The sequence below is a fragment of the Centroberyx affinis genome, unplaced genomic scaffold, assembly GCF_046629955.1.
Source record: "Centroberyx affinis isolate AG114_WGS23_722 - 3 ecotype Tasmania unplaced genomic scaffold, CSIRO-AGI_Caff_v1 ptg004275l_1, whole genome shotgun sequence".
Classification (NCBI taxonomy): Eukaryota; Metazoa; Chordata; class Actinopteri; order Beryciformes; family Berycidae; genus Centroberyx; species Centroberyx affinis.
Genome location: NW_027281998.1, coordinates 1 through 24,009, shown reverse-complemented (window position 1 = coordinate 24,009; position 24,009 = coordinate 1). Strand labels below are relative to the sequence as shown.

The 24,009-nt window shown below is 41.3% G+C and overlaps 1 protein-coding gene across 1 annotated transcript; it reads left to right on the top strand.

The window, feature by feature from the left end:
• Window positions 1-1,458: 1,458 nt before the first annotated feature.
• acot7 (acyl-CoA thioesterase 7) lies at window positions 1,459-20,653 on the top strand (the record flags this gene model as incomplete). The annotated part of the gene is made up of 6 exons (XM_071543256.1): window positions 1,459-1,673; window positions 3,347-3,464; window positions 6,941-7,097; window positions 18,821-18,912; window positions 19,242-19,356; window positions 20,517-20,653. Coding segments are annotated over exons 1-6 (762 nt in total), but the record flags the coding sequence as incomplete, so codon positions are not given.
• Window positions 20,654-24,009: the final 3,356 nt, after the last annotated feature.

The following is a 24,009-nucleotide window of genomic DNA, read 5'->3' as shown; positions in this document are numbered from 1 at the left end:
CATACACCACAGAATTGTTTGTTTGATAATTTATTTGCCAGGTAGCCTAAAGTGAAAAATGTTGTAGGTGGAAGATTTTTTTTCTCTCATTTTGCTATTTCTGGGGCTTTGCCATGACTACACCATGAGATTGTGCTGTGTGTCGTGGGCAGCTTGGCACCTGTTGCTCACTCACATTGGTAAAGGATTTATGGAGCCAGCAGTGTGTAGTAGTTGCAGTCAGTGGAATTTTTCTAGTTAGTGGCCATTCCACATGTTGTTCTTTGTCAGATTTGTCATCTGGGTTGAGAAACAGGACAGGAAGAGTCTTGTAAATTTTTGAGTGGGCACAATCACACACACTCATTCAGTGAGATGATGATCTATAAGTATTTGGACAGTGACACACTGTTTCATGTTTTGGCTCTATAGTCTGTGACTGTGAAATGACACCTATGCTTGACAATAAAGTAGGCTACAGCTGTGACAATGCTTATCACATTCAGCGAAAGGAGCCTCTGCATTGTGTGGATTGTTGTCTGTTTAATGCAGTTTAAGGCTTTAAGCTAGTTTAGGATGTTTTTTAAATAATGTGATAAAATTAATGTAATATATAAATAAATAATGTAAATAAAAGCAGCCTCCTCTGCTGAGGAGGTTGTGTTTTGGACCTTGTTAGATTGTTTGTCCATCTGTCTGTCAGCAAGATATCTCTAAAATGTATTATTTCCATGAAATGTGATGGATAGGCCTTGGGCAAAGGAACATGTGATTCGATTTTGGTGGTGATCTGGGATTTCTGTCAGTAGATGATTACACACAACTATGAAACTTAGGGAGATAGAGACTTGGTTCCAGTCCTAATGATATGTTTGCAGGGTCAAGGAATCGATTTAACTTCGATTTTAAGACAGGAATGATGTCTTTGGGTGCAACAGCAAGTTGGAGAATTGTTCAGTGTTGGCGGAGGGGCTTTCTGATTTCATACAACTTTTATATTGTTTCAGTTTTGATTTTTATCATTTTACATCAAAAGGATCAAAACTATGATGCTGCACTTGGGCTGGTATTGGATACTTTTGTTACTGTGAAAACACTGCTGCAGGGATTGCTCAGTTACCTGAACCAGCCAGTTAGCCGCTCCTCACCATCCTCCTTTGTAAATAAAAACAGTATATGAGTGAAAAAGAGCGTTCTAACTGAGAAGAAATATTCCTTTTATATCAAAATTCTCTAAGTACACTCTAAGCGTAACACAGTACCTCTTGGCAGACGTGTCACTCTCTGATACTTCCTATTCTGCAGTCAGCTGTGGCAGTTGTTGATGAAGACAGCTTTTATTGGTCAAGGGTTCTCTAAGCTGTGCATCAGTGGGTGTGTTGAGATCCAGTTAGGCCGGTCACAACGCCCGAGGCGGGGTCAACGCTGTCATCGCGTGATGTCACTCACCGTGGCAGCGCGTGGGTCAAAAACCTCAGAGGATGTTGATGTGGTGATCATACAGAGGAGAAGTGGGTGAGAGAGTAGGACTCAGTCAGCCAGAGTGGAAGGATGCGTTGCTTTAGGCCTCAGAGCAGCAAGAGAGCAGATGAAGTGGATAAGACAGCGGTGGTGGAGAAACGCCAACAGACTCAAAATCAGCAAGTCAGCAGAAATGTCAGGGCTCAGCAAGACTCCAAACACCAACTCAGCAGGTAGTTTCATCTCTGGCACACACACACACACACACACACACACACCCATGCACACACTCATTTGTTACATGCAATGATGCTGAATATACAACACTCTCTCTGTCTCTGTCTCTCTGTCTCTCTGTCTCTCTGTCTCTCTGTCTCTCTCTCTCTCATACACACACACACACTCACATTGCTACAGTGATGCTGAATATACAACGCTGCTCTCTCTGTCTCTCTCTCTGTCTGTCTCTCACACACACACACACTCTCTCTCTCTCACTCACCCAAACACGCATACACACAAAATGAGTGTCTCAGAGTAAGAACTTGGACACTATGGCATTCATGTGTTTAACACATCATTGTTAAGTGTTAACTTGTTAATCTTTTTCTCACTGCTCATGGTCTTTGTCTCTTGGTCTGCAGCTTTACAGTTACTTGGTTTTGCAATTGTAAAATTCCCCCAACATCTGTAGAGGATTTATCTATGACTCAATCTGTACTTGGAGGAAGTATGTAGCCTGGTCTGTTAAAGACCACCAGTCATTTCAAAATGGCCTTCATATGGTTAGACAGTTACTTAGTGTTGAATCATAAAACATTAACATAGAAGGAAGATGGCAATTACACAGCCTGTACTTGAGGATGTCCAAACAAGTCTCTGTAAGTAAGGAGTGCTAATCATTTCAAAATGTGGATTTTCTTGCTTATGTGTTGCTTTATCTGCACACATGAATGCCTCTTAAGTTTCTACGATGTTAGCTAAAATGAGTCATTGGTTCGTCTGACCGCAGTGTGCGTATGTGTGTGTGTGTGTATGTGTGTGTTTGTGGTTACTGAAGGAGGTACACAGAATAGGTTATGACTGGTAAGACTAGTTTAACGCCCACACTGATGATTTGATTATATCTTTGCATACCAAAAACAGCTGATGTACTTGTCAGCATACTGGACTGTCTGAGTAATGATTATTTTCAGTAGATACACATGGAGAGGCGGGGCTAAACAGGAAAAACATGACATCAGGGTACACATTCCTCTCGAGTTTGTAGATTATCATCCAAACTATGTTTTTACATAATCAGTTCCTTGATAACTCATCCCCCAGATTTATATGCTTTAGGTAAGTTAAACTTACCTAAAAAATCTATCCAGTGTACCTTATCAAGTGCCTGATCCAACAACAGGATACGTCTGATAATAGGAGCACATTAGGTAGCTAGTTAGCTGCTATCACCAATATTCCCCACTATTTCCACTTTCTGTGACCCATGTAAGAGAATATTACACACAGGATAATTTGCCAACAATATACAGTACTCATAAAATCTGTTATTCTTAAAAAAATAATTTATAGTTATAGATTTATAGTTATAGTTATAGAATCTATAGTTATTTAACATGTAAAAGAAAAGGGTTAGCATGAAGAGTCAACTTTTCATCATGTTTTAGTTGTTATCAGTCAGCATAGCCAGTCAGTACAGAACAGATTTTTTTCGTTTGTTTTGTTTTTTCAGAAAACAGGAAGCCAAGATCTAGAATTGATGGACAAACATGTTCTCTGCTTAAGTTGCTTTAAAAGTGGTTTGAACAACTGAAATGCTATTAACGCCCACTTTAACACGACCACCAGAACCAGTAGGATTCATGCTAAATGGTAATGCTAACTAATCCTCTGTTTACTGTAGGATCATGCGCCCAGATGACGCCAACATAGTGGGCAACGTCCACGGCGGCACCATCCTCAAGATGATCGAGGAGGCTGGATGCATCATCGGCACGCGACACTGCAACACACAGAATGGGGTGAGAGCATGGATGTATTAAACTAGTGAGAGACTACGACTAGATTCACACTTTACCGTGATATTATTCATTCTTAGAACAATAACAGGGTTTCTCTCTTCAACTTTTTATTTGGTACATTTTTAGTAGCCTGCAAAAATGTGTGAATTGGACGATCATACATTTGCCCAACCACTGGAGATACAGGTGCAGTTTAATAATAGAATGAGACTTCCTCTCCAACAACTGAATAACCAGTAGGGTTGGGCATCGAGACCCGGTTCCAAATTAGAACCGGTTCCAAAATTCCGATTGCAAAGGAATCATTAAGACATTTTAATTTTGATTCTGCTTATCGGTTCCTAAACAGATTTCACTTGCGCTAGTTTCAGTTTCCGTGGTGGCATGCACCTTTTGGTTTGTAGTCCGCCAGTAAAACCAGCGAAGAAGAAGAAGTTTCCTGTTTCTTAGTTATGCAGTTTAGTCTAGTTATGCTAAAAGCGTTAGCGATCTAAAAGTCCGCTAGCTGCAATCAAGTTTTTACTAAAGGTATTAGCTCTCTGAACTAATCCAGCACTGGATGGCGAGCCCAGCCCACAAGATACAGAACCTGTTGCCTGCAGTAAGAAGACTGTGAACTCAGGAACACGTATTCCACACCTACTTTAAGTGCGGTAGGATTGAACTGTACACACACACATACAGCTCCGGAGACAGACAACATACATACCTTTCCATACCGGAGTCGGAGTGAGAACTGTGACTCTTACAAAGACTTTGAAAAATACCCGGGTCTTTATTGTTTTTTTTTATGTGTGAACAAGTTAGAAGTTTCTGAATATGACTTGTGTAAAGTCATATTTAAAAAAACAAAAAACAAAAACGTTTTTTCTGTGAAATAAGCATGTTTTGACCCTGCCCCTAAAATAATTGTAATCGAGAATCGTTAAGAACCGGAATCGATAAGCAGAATCGGAATTGGAATCAGAATCGTTAAAATCCAAACGATACCCAACCCTAATAAACAGGCTTAAATATAATGTGAATGGTAAGTGTGAACTTTCCAGTCGAAAACAACGGGCCCTGTGTTTGTTGGAGGGAGAACTGTCTGCAGCACACCATGAACATGAACTGCCCAAAAATAAATATTTCCTCACATGAACCACTTCTTTCAGAAATATGAATTGCCCTTTAGATAACCATTAACTTTCTATTCACACCCAATCCAATGTCCAGGGTCCAAAAAACAGGTAGATGTATCTAACTTGAGGTAGTAATCTTCTATAATAAAAACAAGACAAACATGATGTAGATTACCCTGTTTACCTGTTTGCCTCACCCAGATTTTGTTGATGGCTTTACCTTTCACCTGGTGCCCTACCTGTATCACACTGTTCACCTTTAGCCTGCTTTTGACTTAGATGCTCATCATTCCTCCTAGAACATTTTGATCATATTTACTGATGGCAAACTTGTATGTCACGTTTCACTGTCTGCCACTGTAGAGATTAGACAAATAAACGTACAGACACATGCAGACACAGGCATGCACCCACACATACAGACATCCGCTTCACAAAGATACACATGAAGCTCCCATGAACCCATATAGCTATTCTTCCACTAAACTAAGCAAAATTCCTTGTATGTGCAAATATACTTGGCCAAAAACTGATTCTGATTCTGTTTAAATTAAGGCTGAAATTACTAAAAGGTGAGTGGCCTTCTGACTCTCCTCAAAAAAACAAACTATTCATTTGATATTGAACATTTAATCAACTTCAGCAACTTCAACTTCCTGCATAAGGGAATAAATATTTTGAATAGATACTTTGTCCTTGGTTACATTTATCATTAAAACACATACTTTATATTGCGTCTAAATAAAGATAATGATAAAGACCTGATGTTAAGAAACTACATCACTGTGTTTGCTCACTTGGCCAAAAAATATTGTCTTCCTGCTCTTAACTTCTCATTTCTCTACACTACAGTTTTTTTTTGTTAAGTGTAGGATTGACATATCTTTTGAGACGGTTTGATTTGAGTTAGAGCTGCAACGATTAATCGATTAATCGATTAGTTGTCAACCATTAAATTAATCGGCAATATTTTGATAATCGATTAATCGGTTTGAATAATTTTTTAAGAAAAATAAGTCAAAATTCTCTGATTCCAGCTTCTTCAATGTGAATATTTCTTTACTCCTCTATGACAGTAAACTGAATATCTTTGGGTTGTGGACAAAACAAGACATTTGAGGACGTCATCTTGGGCTTTGGGAAACACTGATCCACATTTTTCACCATTTTCTGACATTTTATAGACCAAACAACTAATCGATTAGTCGAGAAAATAATCGACAGATTAATCGACAATGAAAATAGTCGTTAGTTGCAGCTCTAATTTGAGTTTTCATGTTGTGCAAATGGAGTGAGACATAAAAGTCTACTGAGTCTTCCTAGTTGTGGGGAATGTGAAAGGAGATTCTTCCTACTGAGGAATCCTCTGTACCTTTTCTCTTTAGCTCCTATCTCTTCGCCTCACCTGGCACTTCTTTATCGTACATGATCATTCTAGAGTCACAGAAATATCTTGTTAAATCTGTTGTCCGGGCACAGTGTGTATGTGTGCAGGCGGACCTGACATTTCTGTTTTATTATGCAAATGTTGTGTGGTGGTTCAGGAATGTTGTAATCATTTGTTCTATCAGTGCTCCAGTGTTTGTGTTTGTGTGCTTGGCATTGTCCATTATGTGAACAACTAGGAGTTGATTTTCTGACACATTTCTTCCAACAGCAACACCATCAAACACTCAAATAACAATGTTTCCTAAGATTTCAGCGAAGGTATGATATTCCCATATGGAGAAAACATTTAGGACGTTGAAGTCTACAGAAGAAATCTTTCTTTTTTCATGATATTTAAAAAATATTTGCAAAGACTGCCAAATTAATATTTTAGGACTCAAAGAAGGTAGATGAACATTAGCCAAGGTGCCTTGAAGAGCTTGAGGATCACTTGATACTTTTTGTTCACCATACTGGGAAAACCTCTCTACTATTATAGAGTATTTATGTTACTCAGAAATGTAGAGCGTAGAAATGCAGTATAGCAGACAGAAAGACTAAAACTTGAGGAGCTGCTTATTCTTAATTAAAGCAGTTGTTAGGATGATGAAAGTGGAAGATGACTCTATTGGAAAATGCTGCTGCTTTGAAGAAAATTATTGTTTTATAACTGTGATTATGCTCTCTCTCTGCCTCTCTCTCATTTCCTGTCTCTCCTTTCTCACACTTTTTTCTGAGGTTGTTACTTTTACTGTCGCTTTTTCTGTCTGTAAAAGAGATCATTAATCTCAATGGGACTATCCTGGGTAGATAAAGGTTAAAGGGCCAATAAAGGCCACCATCCCTAAGTTATTCTTCCATATTGCAATATCTGTATTGTTATGATAGGTTGTTCAGCTCTACTGTCTTCCTCCTCCTCCTCTCCAGGACCGCTGTATGGCTGCTCTGGTTCGGGTGGAGAAGACAGAGTTCCTGTCCCCCATGTTCATTGGCGAGGTCGCCCATGTCAGCGCTGAGATCACTTACACCTCCAAGCATTCGGTGGAGGTGCAGGTCAAAGTCATGGCGGAGAACATACTCACAGGTAGCAACATTTACCTCATCATTTACTAGCTATTAAAGGAACACGTTGATAGTTAGAACATGATGAATATTTTGATGTTGGCATTTGACATTTTTACATTGAATTTTTAGGATATAAATTCAAGACTGTCTTCTTGCAAGGCAAATTTGGGGAAAATTAATGCAACGGTGCCCCAAAATGTCTTGATGGCATTGTTAGTGTTCCTCAGTGAAACCAATGAGTGAAACACAAATACATTTTACCCATTGTAAGAAGTACCTGTCAGAGGAAAATAACAATGTTTAAATGCCCAGGTATCCCTTTGATACAATCAACTGAGATTTAATTATTGCCAAAATATGAAAACTTTGCTTTTATTTAAAGTGTAATATTAGTAAGGCCATTTCTGGTTAGAGATGAATATCATGAATGTGCAGCAGGTGGCCAACATTAATTCGGAGTGATTTTGTTTTCCTTTCATCTGGTGCTTTACCTAGACCGCAGTGTTCACCTTTCACCTAGTTTTGACCCGCATCATTGGAGATGAGACAAAAAAATTACAGCTGTTCAGATGCACAGGCATTCACAGGCAGAAAAACAGATACACAGATACAGATAAACACACACACGCACACACACACTGTTCAAAAGGAGATATACGTGCTCATTCTAATCCCCCACTTCGAACACACTCCCTCATTAAAACGTATCAACTGATTAGTCTAGTCCAGTCTAGTTTATTTATACTTTATTTATATACCCCTTTATCACAAGCATGTCTCAAAGGGCTTTACATAGCCTATAGCATATACAGTACATGTCATATACATACTACATCATATATACATACGACATATACGCATATACACATTATATACATCCTTCATAGGAATCCCTTTAGAGTCAGGACCACCATGTAGGCTCGCAATGCAACCCAGCTTTAATATAATGATTATAATTATATTAGATTATATTCTAGAGATAATTGCTTCAATGTATGATATCTTTTATTTCTTAGTTAACTTGTAGAATTGTTTCAGCTATATTTAGCTTCACCACCCTGTGTAATGCACAAAATATAAAACATGAATTGCTGTGAATTTGGCTACATAATGGCTGGAAAAACAGAATTGATGACCACCAAGAAGTACTCCAAGAGATAATTTCTAAAACACTATTTATCCATTTTGAAAATGAATAATTTCTTGAATTTAATCATTCAGTGTCTCTAAGATATATGTAGATTTTCCAGTTTGTAAAGCTGTCATTTTGTCACCTTACTTACTGCCCTTTTAAAAGTACTATCATTTGTTTTAAATTTTTGGTATGAATAATTTTGTTTAAGGAGGTGTCGGTTTTTTCAAATGCTGGATATGTCATTTTGCACCGAATCTTTTCAGTGTTCCAGGTTTTATCCTGGAGGTTAATGAATGACCTCATTGTGCTGTACTGCTGTTTGAACAGTAGAGGGCAGCACACAGCAAGTAACCCAGTCCTTAGAAGCAGCTCTTGAAAATCAAACACTGCTTTCATGAGTCGCTGCTTTACATGCCTTGACAGGAGAATGGAAACTAAGAGCCATATTGGTTTCTAATTTTAGCATGTTTGCCAAGTGATACAGTATGTACTTTTTCTTCATTATTAGGATTTGTAGACATTTTGTGTGCACTGTCTTTGGCTTGTGAACACATAAAAGCATGCACACAAATGTATGGATGCAGGCACACACATGCACACGCACACATATGCGTGCACGTACATACACACTGGTCAATGTCCCTCGAGTGAAGAGAGGGAACATCACATTGGGCTGACCTAGCGTTATCTCTGAACCTTCAAATGCCAGCGGTGACAGCAATGTACAGGCTGCCTGTAACAACCAAATCTCTTCTATTTACCATAAGTACCTGAATTCATATCAAAGGGCGAGAGTTTCTGACATCACAGTTATATATATATATATATACACACACACACACATACACAAAATTCTAATATATCTCAGTCAGTGTAGGGGACATTCATTTTCATGAATGAATTTCACTGGCATAGGTGCAGCTTCATGACATGTTGCAAGGCAAAGCCTCAATGGGCTGTATCACCATACATGTTTCTATAAAAGTCTTTGATGGTCAGCTAGGCAGTTATGGCATCACAGCAACCTGTCCATCGTCCATCTGAAGAGATTAAAGAGGAGAAAGAGAGAGACAGAGAAAAAGACAGAATGAGGGAGGCAGCGAGAGAGAGAGAAAGCGAGCGAGACAAAGACAGACAGAAGGAGGAAAAAGGCAGACAGACATATCGATGGGAACAGGGATAGCAGAGGGAATGAAAGAGGAAGAGAGAGCGGGAGTAAGAAAGAGAGAAAGAAGGAGGAGGGAAAGGAGGTGTGAGAAACAAAAGAGGTATCCCCTAGGCAGCCGTTGCCCTAGCAACAGGCTTGTACTGGTTGGTTGGCTGGTTGCTGGGCTGGAAGCAGGTTGACGGAGGCGGATGCAGAGATATGAGATGACAGGTGGAGAGCAGCATCCATACAGGCGCTGCCATGGACAGCCTGCTACATGGGGTCCTTCCTGACGGGAGTGGGTAACCAAATCAGTCAGATCAGGAAGAGAGCTGACTAGCAGCGGGACGAAACACTCGACTCACAGTTCGGTTCGATGCACATTGCGGGGTTCATGACTCAGTGCAGTCATGATATTTTTATTAAAGTTTAAAAGGAAGCATTTTTGACTCAATGAAATTCAGTGTTTATTCCTGAGGCATAAATTGGGCTAAAACAATGTTTTTAACAATGTCAATTTTGTAAACCCCCAGTTCTTTTGCAGACAAAAATGTAACCTTTTAAGTGCAAATCCTGGTATGTTTTGTTATGAAGATCAGATATTTGCACTTTATTTCAATGAGAAAGCATATTACCATATATTAATAATGTTAGTATATTAGCATATATTCTTGGTATATTAGCATATTATGTAGACACTGGATTGTAGACTATTGTGTAACAAATTAGAAGAAATGCAGATGCTGGACATTCGGTGAACCTTTTCTCAGATCCACAATTCACGATTCATTTGGATCATTAAATTTCATGCCAGATTTTGTCACGCACATAGGTGGGACTTTTGGCAACCTTTGTAGTTCTGTACATAGTTTGGAAGTACGCAACTGTGCATGTCCAAGTCTGTGATATATAAGAAATCTAAATCAGTATCAATAATTTTGAAGCCTAAGTGTAGATTCACTGTGAGCGTAGCGTGGGTGCAGTGTAGATGAGAGCAGTTCTAATCAGTGTTGAGAGCGGGTGTGGAAGTGGGTGGTTCTGGGATGCCAAATCTTACTGCTGAGCCTCCTGGAGGTGATGTGGGCCAAACGCAACATCTGTGATGGGATTTGCTCACTTTATAACTCCAATTACATACCCACTCTGACCCGCCCCCTTTTACTGTAACATCCAAGCTAGGTTTCTGCATATGTGCTCAGCCTCAAATAGCCCAGGGGTTGGTGACATCAGATCCTGCGTATTGGTAAATGCCATCACCCTGATGCATATTTATCAGCATCATGTTTTAGTCTGACAAGCAGAGCCGAGGATAGCACACATCAGCCTGTAATCCCACTTTATGAATATCCATGAGAATACCAGTAGGCCGTAAAGGCTATTTTAAATATCGTATAACGTACCCTGTTACTGTCCTTGAGTCAGAAATATTGCCTCTTGACATTGAAAGGAGAGCCAGAAGAGTAGCTGGGGCTTGGTCCATGAGGAGAATACCCTTCTTATATAGCTATAGAAGGATGTAAGTCATTTGTGTGTATGTGTGCGCACTGATGTAGCTGCTATCCATATAAATGTATATTTTCTGTGTGGTTTTAAGGATTTTTTTTTTTCAAAAGCTGAGCTGGATAGGGAATGATACCTGTCTCCAGTGTTTCTGCATGAATATTTATTTGTATTTATGTGGGGCTGGGTGCATAAATGTGTGCATGGTTGGGTTTCAGATATGTGGATTTGTGCATGTGCTTATGCATATGCCAATAACAGAAAAAAAAAAGGTGAGGTTGGATGTGTGTTTCGATGTGTAATATGCATTTAGATGCCTGCTTATGTGGATTAGCATGTCAAAGTGTATGTGTTTGTCTGTATATGTGAGCACATGTGTGTATCTGTGCATGTGTGTAAATGTGCGTATTACGTGCATGTGTGTGTGTTCGCGTGGGTGCACGTGTGTGTGTACTGTATGTGTATGTAGGTGTGTACATGTGTACTGTATGCAGCGCGTGCGCATGCCTGTGTGTGTGTGTGTGTGTGTGTGTGTGCACGGTTTGTCAGTGTTTGGCCCTTTAAAGGTTCCTGCGGGGCCGAGGGGGAAGAGAAGATAACGGGAGCAGACATTATTTGCTTCTGTCATGTCGGCTTAGCGTCAGGCCTCACACACTGTGGCCCAGTCAGACACGGACGCCAAGTGGATGTACCTGCACACATGCTCCAACATGCCGCGCGTACCCGACACACACTGAAACACACACACACACACACACACACACACACACACACACACACACACACACACACACACACACACGTGCACATGTACAGACTCCACACATGCACACACGGCTGCGTAGAGACAAATCTGCGTGCATACCGAGCCTAATATGTACCCTGACACATTAGAGATCGAAAAAGTCACGCACACACCTACTCATTCACACACACACACACAGACACACACAGAACACACACTTCTCCACTTCCTGAAAAAAATTCTCATACTGTGGCGGGACTGGCAGGGTTTTACCAATGGTGCGCATTCCTAGATCTTTTCCCAGGCAAATGTTTGATGGATGGATTGGACAGGACTGCAGGAGAGGCCAGATTGGAATTTGGCTCTGTGTGTGTGTGTTTGACTGTGGGTCTGTGTTTGTATGTGTGGTGTAGTTGTGCTTATGTTTTTATGTACCTCTGTGTTTGGAGGTCTGTGTGTGTGCAGCCATGCGTGTTTCTGCAGTGTTTTGTGTGTATATGTGTGTGACTTTGTCTGTGTAGTGTGTCAGCATGTATATCATGCTCTGTGTGAATGCATCTTTGTGTTTATGCATCCATGTTTATGTGTGTGTATTCACGCCTGTGTGTGTGTGTGTGTGTGTGTTGGGGGAGGAGGCAGGCATCCAGGTTCCACAGTCAGTCAGGCAGCATCTCGTCAGGCAGGCCTCAGTCACGGCCCCCCAGGGGAAGGCTGCCTACTGTGGGCACGAGCCGTGATGATTGTCCCCGCTGGGCGGATTGCACGCGCGCGCACACACACACACACACACACACACACACACACACACACACACACACACACACACACATACAAACACAGAATCACATATACACGTATGTACATACATAAAAATATACACACATACATAGGCACACATACATATCCAGACAAGCACACACACATAGACACATACACATTCACACACACATGCACACACACATTCACAAATATACACACTGACACAGATAAAGAAGTACAGATTCACATTAGATAGCTGCATGCACACAGGCACACACACACACACACACACACACACATACACACACACAAACAGGCTTTTGCACACAAACATTGGCAGGCTCACACACAAACACCCACAGATGTCAAATGCACACACAACATACATGCATGTATGAATACATATTTGTGCACACCCACACTTGGACACACACACACAATTAAATATGCATAATATACACACAGAGAGAAACCCAATCACACAAACACTGCTGCACATAGTGCATATGATGCACACACACACACACACACACACACACATACATTTCCCACAGAAGGAATAATGCTTGTATTGCATGCACACTCAGGGACACATTTACATAAACACAGCATACACAGATCGTATAGCTCTGTCACTACCACACACACACACACACACACACGCACATGCACTTTCACTCATGCACGCACCCACACGTGCTCGCACACGCATGCAAAGAGCTGAGAGCAATGCATTGTGGGTGAGGCTTAAAATAAGCATGACAGTTCTTGCCATGATCCTGGTGGGTCACACAACCTAGCACATACTGCAACTGGGAGATAGAATCTGAACATCTAGGTGAACACACACACAGGCACACACAGACACATAATAATGTCATGAATTTGTCATGGGCTTGTTTTAAGCTTAGCAGACTGCACTTAAACAAAATTCATATATGTTATCCTTTATTGTCCAAATGTCCAATCAGCATCACCCAAAGCTTCTCCCACTGCTGTAAACCAGAGAACTAAGACGTGTGATGTCATCAACTTGTAAAATCTGTAAAAACTCAGACCCTTAATGTCGTTAAGATAGTAAATGTAGGTCTGCGTCATAGAGAATGAACGGGAGGAAATGGAAAATTGTTAAGTTGACTGTTAGAGCACCCAGAAGGATTTCCTGAGGGTATATTTAGGGTATCGGGGTCAGATAACACTGCTAAAGAAAAAAGCTCATTTGACTATAAAAAAAAAAAGGATTCTATGTTTATGCAAACGCAATCTCCAATCCATCATCCATGGAGCAGCTGCCAGTTTTACAGCTGGATAACATCGCAGGTTTGAGTCTCACTTGTCTGTTTTTTTTCTTCAGAAGAGAATTGTTAACGTTCACAATATTGAATGGGATGTCCTATACAGTTGACATATATCATAATTCTTAAATGGCGCAATATTCCTTTTTAATTCAAATTCTCCATCCCGATACACTACTTGTGGCGTGACTTCATCTCTTTGTATTAGGCTGTAACGTCCCGCCGCGGGACTGTAGTTAAAAGTAATTGAGCCTTGGCTCAGAGCAATGGAAAATCTGTGGTTTTGATCATGGGGATGAAGCACTAAGAACGATCCCTGCTGTACTGTCTCTGAGCCTGGAACACACTGTTCAGGAAGGAGCAAGGAAAACAGGAGGGTTTCTCTGCCTGGAAGAGAGTGAAGGGCAGCGGGAGAGCGACAATGGGGGGGTTGGGGGGGGGGGTGAATAAGTGAATGAGAGGTGGGAAAGAAAGTGGGAGTAATAAATCAAATGAAAGCATTGGAAGAGAGACGATGAACAGATAAAGGAGGAGAGAGAGAAAGAGAGAGGAAAAAAGACAACAAGATGATAGATAAAAAAAAAAAGAGACATGTTGGGATTGTGCCCACTGCGATTCTGGACTGTTCGAAGTCTTTGGGAACAGAAAATGTCCTTTGGGGAATTTCCAAAAACGGAATGGAGTAATGATTGATGATGATCTTAAAGTAAAAGTGAATGGAAATGATGGAAAGGGGGGACAGGAACGGAAAGATGGAAAGGAAGGAAGATCTTGTCCTTGTCCTTGTCCCAGCTGTCAAAATGGCTGCCAGTGTAGCCCTTTACATTCAAGCATCTCCTCTTGTTAAAGCTGCTACTGCCAGACTTTGAAACCCCATGCAAAAAGTTTTTCCAGTATATTGTCAGTATATTGTTGTACCATTGACTAGATTAGTCAGTGTTGTGCCCTTAGCTAGTTACTGTGGGAGTTTGAATGAGCAGATTTTGTGTGTTCAGAGCCAAAATCCTATTCCTAAACCTATTCACTAGCTGATTGCTGCGGCTGCTGGAAAATGTTAACGTTACCTCAAAAGCTAATGCTAGCTAACTAGGCCAGCGCTCCTTGAGGCCGCACTTTTGTGCCGTAATTCAATCTTGCACAATTCCTGGTAAATCTTACCCAGGGACACATAATGAATAAATACATAGAGAGCAACACATACAGTAGAATAAACCAGTTTTCTTGCCGATGGTCTCATTTTTCTACAGCCATTATACACTCACCGAGCACTTTATTAGGAACACCTTACTAATACTGGGTAGGTATCAGCTTTCAGCTCACTGTCAACCGGCTACCAAAGTGCCATCCGCCTCCAGGTTTGACGTGTTGCATTCTGAGATGCTTTTCTGCTCACCACAGTTGTAAAGAGGTTATCTGAGTTACTGTCGCCTTTCTGTCAGCTCCAACCAGTCTGGTCATTCTCCTCTGACCTCTCTCATCAACAAGGCGTTTCCGTCCGCAGAACCGCCGCTCACTGGATGTTTTTTTGTTTTTTTGCACCATTCTGTATAACCTCTAGAGACTGTTGTGCGTGAAAATCCCAGGAGATCAGCAGTTTCAGAAATACTCAAAGCAGCCCGTCTGGCACCAACAACCATGCCATAGTCAAAGTCACTGAGATCAAATTTTTTCCCCATTCTGATGCTTGATGTGAACGTTAACTAAAGCTGCTGACCTGTATCTGCATGATCTTATGCATTGCACTGCTGCCACATTATTGTCTGAATGGATAATTGCATGAATAAGTAGGTGTACAGGTGTTCCTAATAAAGTGCTCGGTGAGTGTACGATCCTATCAAAATTTATTTGAGATGGTATATAGAGGTAAATATTCTGCATGTAGGGGCTTCAAGTTGCTTGTTATGGCTGTTTTCTGCCTTTCAAGCTCCTTCCCTTGATAATGTGCATAATACTGCAAGCATGACTGAAGCAATATATTCTGTGTTAGTGGATGTAATGTGAAAGTAATAAGGGCACAGTCTGAGCAGATGACAGTTTCAAACATTGGCACTGTATTGACTTTGTACACAGGGACTTGAAATTCAAAGCCAGTTCCCTGGTTCCCTGATTGCACTCTGTCCAAAAAGGTCACCAATCACTGGGGATGGTTCTTAGTGGCCGGTTCATTCCAATGCTCCGTTCACTACCCTCCTTCCCTCTCTCACTCCTCCTCTTCCTCCCTCCATCCTTCCTCCTACAGTTCACTTAAAAGGTCCAGCAGGAGCTAATAATAGACTGGAGTCACTCAGTCTTGGTAGAGTCAAGGATATGTAAATATACCTCTCTTTCTCCTGTGGGCAACTTCCTGGATGCTGGCAAGGGCGGGAGCCAATGAAAGAAAGAGGAGGCGCGGTCGGCATGGCAACGCGGCCCGGCTGTCTGCGCGGCTTTAACTCGGGTGTAAAATGCAAATGTTATTCCCCAAGAGCAACCTGCCATAAGCCACTGCTCCCACTCTCACTCTTAACTTCATATCGCCTCCTGTGTAGAGCACAAAGTCTCTTGTAAGCATTATTGTATTCTGTAGTGATTATATCACCTAGATCACTTTGGTCACTTTTTTCTTTGTCATTGACAGTGGTTATTCTCGTGGCTGCTGGGAAGATATGAATAATGTACATTACCACAATGCACATGATGCCACAGTTCTCCATTTTCATTTATTTTTTATTCATGAGATGTGGTATCATTATGTTCATGTTGATACTATGCACATCTATGCAGTATGTTGTCATAAGCATCTAAAAAAAAACATGTAAGGCAATGAATAAAGGAAATCCGTTTTCTACCATCAGGTTAAAAAGCCATTACTTTCATCTCCTAAAATGAAATGAATGAATCTAAATAAAAGCATCATCCCACATAAGAGATAGATCACCTCACTAAGTTCATCAGAGTCTGCAGCCACAAGTAATAGAATTGATCACACTTCAACACTTTGATTTCATTTCAACCTGTTGGCCATGTGCTCTTTCTTCTGTGCCTTCCTTGTGTGCCATAACAACACAACCTCAAAATAGCCTCTCTCTCTCTCTCAGTTAGCGAATTAAGTGAAAAAGTGTAGGCAGAATAGAACAGATATCACTATGACAACCTCTCCGCCTGATTGCTATGAGATGTGAATTTCCACAGAGTTTTATCTCCAGATCTGCTGGTGCTTAACGTTCTGCAGTAAGGCAAAGCTAATGCTAACCTCAAACCAGCAAAATGTTTAATGTACATGGAAGTACATGGAAATATCAGGCCGTATGTTTATTCACAATATGAAAAGCATGCATGCACATCAATTCAGTATCGCCCTTTAGGTCTAATTGGCAGTCAGGACTCTCTTTAATTAAGGGATCGATAGAAACATTGTATTTGTTTGTTACATTACGCACTTGTTCATTATGTTTGTTAGACCAATTAGCTTGAAAGAGCTTTGGATAAAAACTCTCAGAGGAAACAAGCGGGTCCCGCAGGTTTATCCGTGAGTGGGGCGGGTTACGATCGAATGATGATGATATTGAGATCTGGTCGGGTGGGTGCGGGTCAAATGGGCTACACACAGTACACACACACAATGTAATTCTAGACTAAATTTCAATTTAAAATTTAATTAACGGAGTAAATTTCCCCAATCTCCAGCTGGTTTATCCTGCCATCCATACATTATATTCTGCGCAGTGCGCACACTGCACAGTGCAGCACTGTATTACCTTAGTGACACGAGTCTTTGGAAAATTACCTGGCTTCCTGATCATCTATTCTTTTTTTCGGGTTGGGGATCGGGTTCGGGTTGTTGTTTTATGTGTATGAAAATGGGTCAGGCGGGTTCGGATACGTTTCTGTTTCGGGTCGGGCGGTCGCAGGTTGAAAAAAACCTGACCCGTGCATCACTAGTGTCCAGGCATGTCAGTTAAAGGGGCATTTAAGTAATCTAGGAACTTTATTGACCTCTATAGGCAAAGAATTGCAACAACATTGACAGGTCTCTGGCGCAGCTTACAGTGGCCTGGAACTGATACATAATAAATTCACATTTTCACTATAGAGACCACTAAGTTAGCTATAGAGCAGAGATCCAGCTTGTGAAGAGGTAATATATCATGATGCAAAACTGTAGTAATAATAGTACTTTGTCATTAGTTTTTTTGACTTGAAAACGAAATGTCTTGTGATGCCTGTCGCTCGTAGCCCCACCCTCCATCACTGAGAGATGTGAGTAGATGTGGGGAGAGTTTTAGTCCCAAAATAGAGTATGTACAGGAAAAGTGAGTTTTGAAAGCCAGAAATTACAGCACCTCGCCAAGTAATCATTGAGTCATTGCATTGGTATTGATCAACAACCCAATCAACCCCCCGCAGATATATTATGGTAATTTTGTGCTATGGGCCATTAAAATTCTTACTTATTGCCTGTTTCCTGCATCCTGGCAGGATTGGATGATAAAAGTCTTGTTGAAATGACATTACATTTTAAAACGCTGCATCAAATCTATCGTTGTTTGTCCAAGCCATTCGCATGTTCACAGAAGCCAGCACCTTTTGCATAATGTGTGTTTGAGTAAACAGAGCCAGAAGAATGAATGTCATAACAAAAACGTTTGTAGAGAGAATTTGATGAGTGAGTTGCTATTGCATTTCTTCCATTTTGTAATCAGCGGATCAGAGTACAGAAAGTTCAGGACTTGGAGATTATGATGAGCCTTGGAGGGAGTGAGATGGCGAGTTCAATAAATGTGAGGCTGTGTTTTGAATGGGATATGAATGGTTGTCTAACTCTGAACAAATGCTGCATTTGTTTTCTGCTCCTTTGTTTGCAGAAGAAAGACTAATCTTCAGGCAGGGCCAATGAATTTGTTAAAAACTGGGTTGGCTTGCTGCTGCAAATGACTGCATTTTATTGGGGTTTTTGTCAAAGTGACTGTTGTTTTGACAACATGTGTTTCAAAATGGTTTGGTCCGTTGTTTTTTCCAAAGACATGTCAAAAGCTCTAGCTTATTGGTTTACAATCACAGAACTATGAGAAATTAGTCTTTAGTTGCAAAAAACATCCAGAATGTATCTGTTTATTTGGTGAATGGAAACTGTAAAATGCTCCATCTGGTGCAGAAACTCAACTTTTCTCTGTGACTGCAGGTGCCAAGAAGCTGACGAACAAAGCAGCCCTGTGGTACGTCCCGTGCTCTCTGCAGAACGTCGACAAGGTCATGGAGGTGCCGCCCATCAAGGTACATGGAGGAACTCAGTTGCTCTGACCTTATCCTTTAATGGACAGAGATTTGGCCTTTTATTCTAGATTGCTGCCAACTTCTCCCTCTCCCCCCATATGTAGCCTATATCAGAAAGAACTTGATCTGATGTCAAAGAGGAAGGATTCATGAGAGAGCCCATCTGGTCAAGATAAAAAAGATTGACATTCAACAGCGTGAAAAGTCAATTGCACTTATCTCATGTCTTGAATGCCAATGTGATAAAATGTGTTTACGTGCATGCACACATGCAGAGACAGGTGTATACTTTCTATCTGTGTGTTTGTGTGTGTGTGGCCTGTCTTTAGTATGCCAGCCCAGAACAAGAGGAGGATGGGAAGAAGCGATATGAGGCCCAGAAGATGGAGAGACTGGAGACCAAAGAGAGGAATGAAGAGCCGGTGCCACCTGTGTCTAACCCAGGTACTCATAACCTCCTGTTTTAAAGACCCCGAATTCAATCCAAATATAGATATGCAGAACAGAGGAAAAGACACAAAGCAAATGCATAGGGTTGTAGACATTTTCACTCCCACATGAGTTGAAAGATGTTGCGGATGTAAGCTGAAATCCTTTCACTCATCTCTAACTGAGAATTCTTTATTGTTGTGATTTAACCTGTGAATACTATCAAATAACACCTACACTGTTTGAGTACGGAGGCAGTGCACAGACATGTCAGAGCCAGAATCAATATCGCTTTATTTGCAGTATAATGAATGTACAGGAATTTGACTTGGTGCAATTGTGGCAGGGGCATAATGATAACCAATGTAGTAACAAAAGTACATACAGACACACATGACACATGACCCCACATTCAGTGCCAATGACACTGCAAGGCAATAAATGGAATATATTTTTCCATCGCAGCACCATTTACAACTCAGAGTGCTGCGATAACGAACTGCAGCATGTAATCCAAAACAAATATCCTACTGGGAGCAATAAAATTAAACTTAATCTGTATCTGATAATTGTTTATTATGTGTGTTTGATGGGATGGTAGGTTTGAAAGGTCAGATGAATTAGATTTTACTGCTGCAGGGCTGTGAAGTGTTTCTTTACATAGGCAGTATTTCTCAATACTGGGGCAAAAAATAATGACAAGAGGCAACTGTCTGCTATGGAGTAAAGCTTCAGTGAAGATTCACTATGTGCATCCAGTATTTGGTGTACTACAGTACAGGTCCTAACACTTTTGACATGATGTTCAGCTGACTTCTGCCTTCCACTAAAGATAAACAGTGTCTTAAAGTGTTGCACCACAGAAAACTAAATATGCATTAGACACACAGAGGTGAAAGCACTGCCAATCTTCTTGAATAACAGTAAGCTCATCAAGCAAATAAGCACATATGCACTGAGGGTTTATTCTAGTGTTGTTACTGTAGTATTTTTTACTATTGTTAAATTTTGTCCAATTCACTCAACCTGCTGCAGAGGGACTGCCAAAAGGTATGTTGCCTTGCTCAGAAAGCTGCATGTCAGTACATAACAGTGACTTTGGCCAGGCAGTATACTGAAGCAAAATGTCTTTGTATGTGTGTGTGTGTGTGTGTGTGTGTGCATTTGTATTGCAGAACAGCACACAGTTGGTTTCAGCCAGTCCAGCCTGATCCATCTGGTGGGTCCCTCTGACTGCACGCTACACAACTTCGTTCATGGAGGTGAGTCCAACTGCTCCCTTTTCATTTCTGGATTTTATGATGGTTTGATGGTCAGAGAAACTGCCTTCAGACCAGAAAATCACAGAGTCAATTCCCGTGACAGCCACAGTCCATCCCTGTCAAGGTGGTGCCTCAGAAAGACCCTGAACCCTTAAAGCGGTAGCCAGTGAGAAAGATGAAATAACAATGGGGTGGTTTGTGTTTTTTTTTTTACCTCAAATATTTCCTGAAATCTAGTGAGGAAGGGGGTGCATGGAAAAATGTGTGCTAACAGACTTCCCCCTTTTCATATAAACAAAGTGGTGCATCTGCATTGACCCTGTTTGATAGTTGTAGCTACTGTAGAAGTCATTTATCCTGCCTATATCCTGAACCACAGTGGCCATGGCAGAGTATTCTTTTCCTGGATGTTGTGAAGCAGAATTAAATGAACAGATTGCAACACAAAATTTGTCTATATACTGTGACTGACAGCTTGACCATTCCTCGTGCCTTCTGCCAGCTGAAAGTGAATAGACTGTGTGAATTCTAAATATTCTTCTCTACATAGAAGAAGTTGCTGTGTAGCGAGTTTGCAATAAGATGTGGGACTTCTATGATGACTACATTTACACCTGTTCCAGACACACCACAGTGGCTGACCCTGCATTACTCCCCTCCTTAAAATGCAAATGTGAGAGTTACATATGCATATGTGTGAGTCCAAGGGGGACGCAAATACTTGGCATACGACCTGTGTTGCAATTCAGAGCAGTAAATTTGAATCATATTGTCATTTTTTATTCTTAAGGCCAATGCAAAATCAAATTCTACCACTGGTCTGAGTTTTATTTCAATTTCAAATGTACAACCACAGTGCTTGGCTGACCCGGTGGTAACAGCTGCTGACAGGCCGTTCCAGAGCCTTCCCTTTCCAAGCCGGTCTCCGCCACTTAGCCTCCAATATCCACCCGACTTCTCCGTCACTCGCATTGATGGAAAACAGAGAGAGCACATGAACAGTGTCAGGCTGGCTTATTGGTATTCTAGGCATGGGCAGAGTGGACCATCCTCAGCCTGTCTATAGCATTGAAATCCTGCAGAGGAGAAGATGAGAGAGAAGACACCTAAAGCAGAGAATGTATAGAAAGAGCCAGACAAAGAGAGATGGAGGGGAGAGAGACAGAGAGAGAGAGAGAGAAGGGGGGGAAAGGAAGAAGGCAAGAGGCGAAGACAGAATTAGAGAGAGTCAAAATCTTTCTTCGCTGGAGTGAAGCCTATCTGTAATGAGCGATCGAACGACCGAGCCTGAAGCTCATAAAATCAGCCAGACAGACACAAGCAATCGCACGCACACGCTCACACTCACATGCACAGGACAAGCACATGCATACATACACACACATGCACATGCACTTATCAACATCATCACCGCCTGTTCTGCCTATGGGGCCTTGCTTATGAATCATTGACCAGGTTCCTCCAAGTTTTATAGCCTTTGGCACCAAGCTCCAGACTGTAAGTTGGTACAGCACGTCCTGTGTCGTGTAGAGGAGGCATGGAAGAAACGCTGTTGAATTTAATCAGAAGCGGTGTGTCCTTGAGAGACAATTTTATGGTTTTTGGTACTTTGGTTTTCCTAAGTGAATGGGCTAGGCAAGGAGAGAATAAAAATTTGTTGTCAGGTTGTCAGATTCTGTCTATCGGTTAGGGGGAGTGTGAGTGTGTGTGTGTGTGTGTGTGTGTGTGTGTGTGCGCGCGCTGGGGGTTGAAATAACTGCCCGTCTCTGCGCATGTTTGTGTTTGTGCGCATATGTGTGCACATTTACTGCTTGGGTTGTTTTAGTTCTGCATTATTTGCTCTGACAGCACTCTCTTCCGTTGTGAATATGGATGTAATGGAGATGGAGAACAGACTGACAAGGACGACAAGGGGAGACAGAGAACTATAACGAGGAAAGCAGAATAGCAGGTCCTTGTCCCAGGAAATTTGCGGTTCTGATGCTGCTTCCAATTCTCTGCTAAGCTGACAAGCTAGTAAACTAGAAGGGTTAAATTGTCTCTCCCTGACCCATGTTTTGACCCAGGGAAAATGCCTGTCCAGGCCGGTATAAAGAAAGTCTGTATAAAGAAAAACTGAAAAACTACTAATGCAAATGGTATGGAAACCATTAAACACCATAAGATTCTGTCATTTGTGCATGAGATGATGATTAATAATAATAGTAATACTACTACTACTACTAATGATAATAATAACAATATTTATTATAATAATAACTTCATTTATATAGCACTTTTCTAAAAACAGAGTTTACAAAATGCTTTACAGAGAGTGAGAGAAACAAAACAGAACAAACAATAAGGGCAACAACACAAGATTATAAACAGGATTTCCAGTTAAATGAGTGTGTTTCCAGATTGGTTTGAGACGGTTTAGCTGCCCCTAACCAAAAAACTGGTTGTCTAGCTTCCAAAAAATGAACAAGTAAAGCAAGACCAAAAAAATATATAACAGGATCCATCTTGGCAGAATGGTAATCTGTAACAAATGCAACACTTTATCAGCACAAGACAGATGCTTATTATCAGCGGAGGTACATTGTTTCTGCCAGGTTATGCCTGTGCTGTGCTGCCATTTCTATTGGGGTCAGCTATGTAAAGAGGGCTTTCAGAGAGACACCAGATAGTGAGGAAAAAAATGAAAGAAGAGAAATGTTGACCGAGAATGAGAGAGAGTGAAAAAGAGATGGATGTAGCGAGAAGGGCAGGATGGCAGGAATATGGAAGGAGTGAGCGGGGAGGGACAGATAAGTGTCAGATGTGTAATGGTTGACTTTTTAATTTGGAGAGCCCGCTGAGAAATCTGTCCAATTAAAAATCAAATGGGGAACAAGCGTGCAGGTCATTTAGAATGCAGTTTGTGCCCCCCCCCCCCCCCCTTCCAACCCCTCCCAACCACTCCACATACACAAACACAAACACACACGCACACACACACGCACACACACACGCGCACACATGCACTCACACACACACACACACACACACACATCTTTCTCTGTACATGCCGACGCTCATTAAGCAATGTTCCATGTTGTTCGCTGCTGCTGTTTGCACTACTCTTGTTTTGTTTACATAACCTAGTCAGGTCAGGCAACCAGGGTGCTCTCTGTCTCTCTCTTTCTCACTCCCTCTCTCTCTCTCTCTCTCTCTCTCTCACTCTTTCTCTCTCTCTCTCTCTTCTCTATGGGAGAGAAGCAAACTGACATCTTCATGACAATGACAGGCTATTCAGTTACTGTATGTTGCTGTATGGTGTGGAAACATGGCCCACGTAACTTGAGGCTAAGGAGGTGTAAAGTGCATAAATATTCAGGCACACACAGACACACACAGACACACACAGACACGCACACACACACAC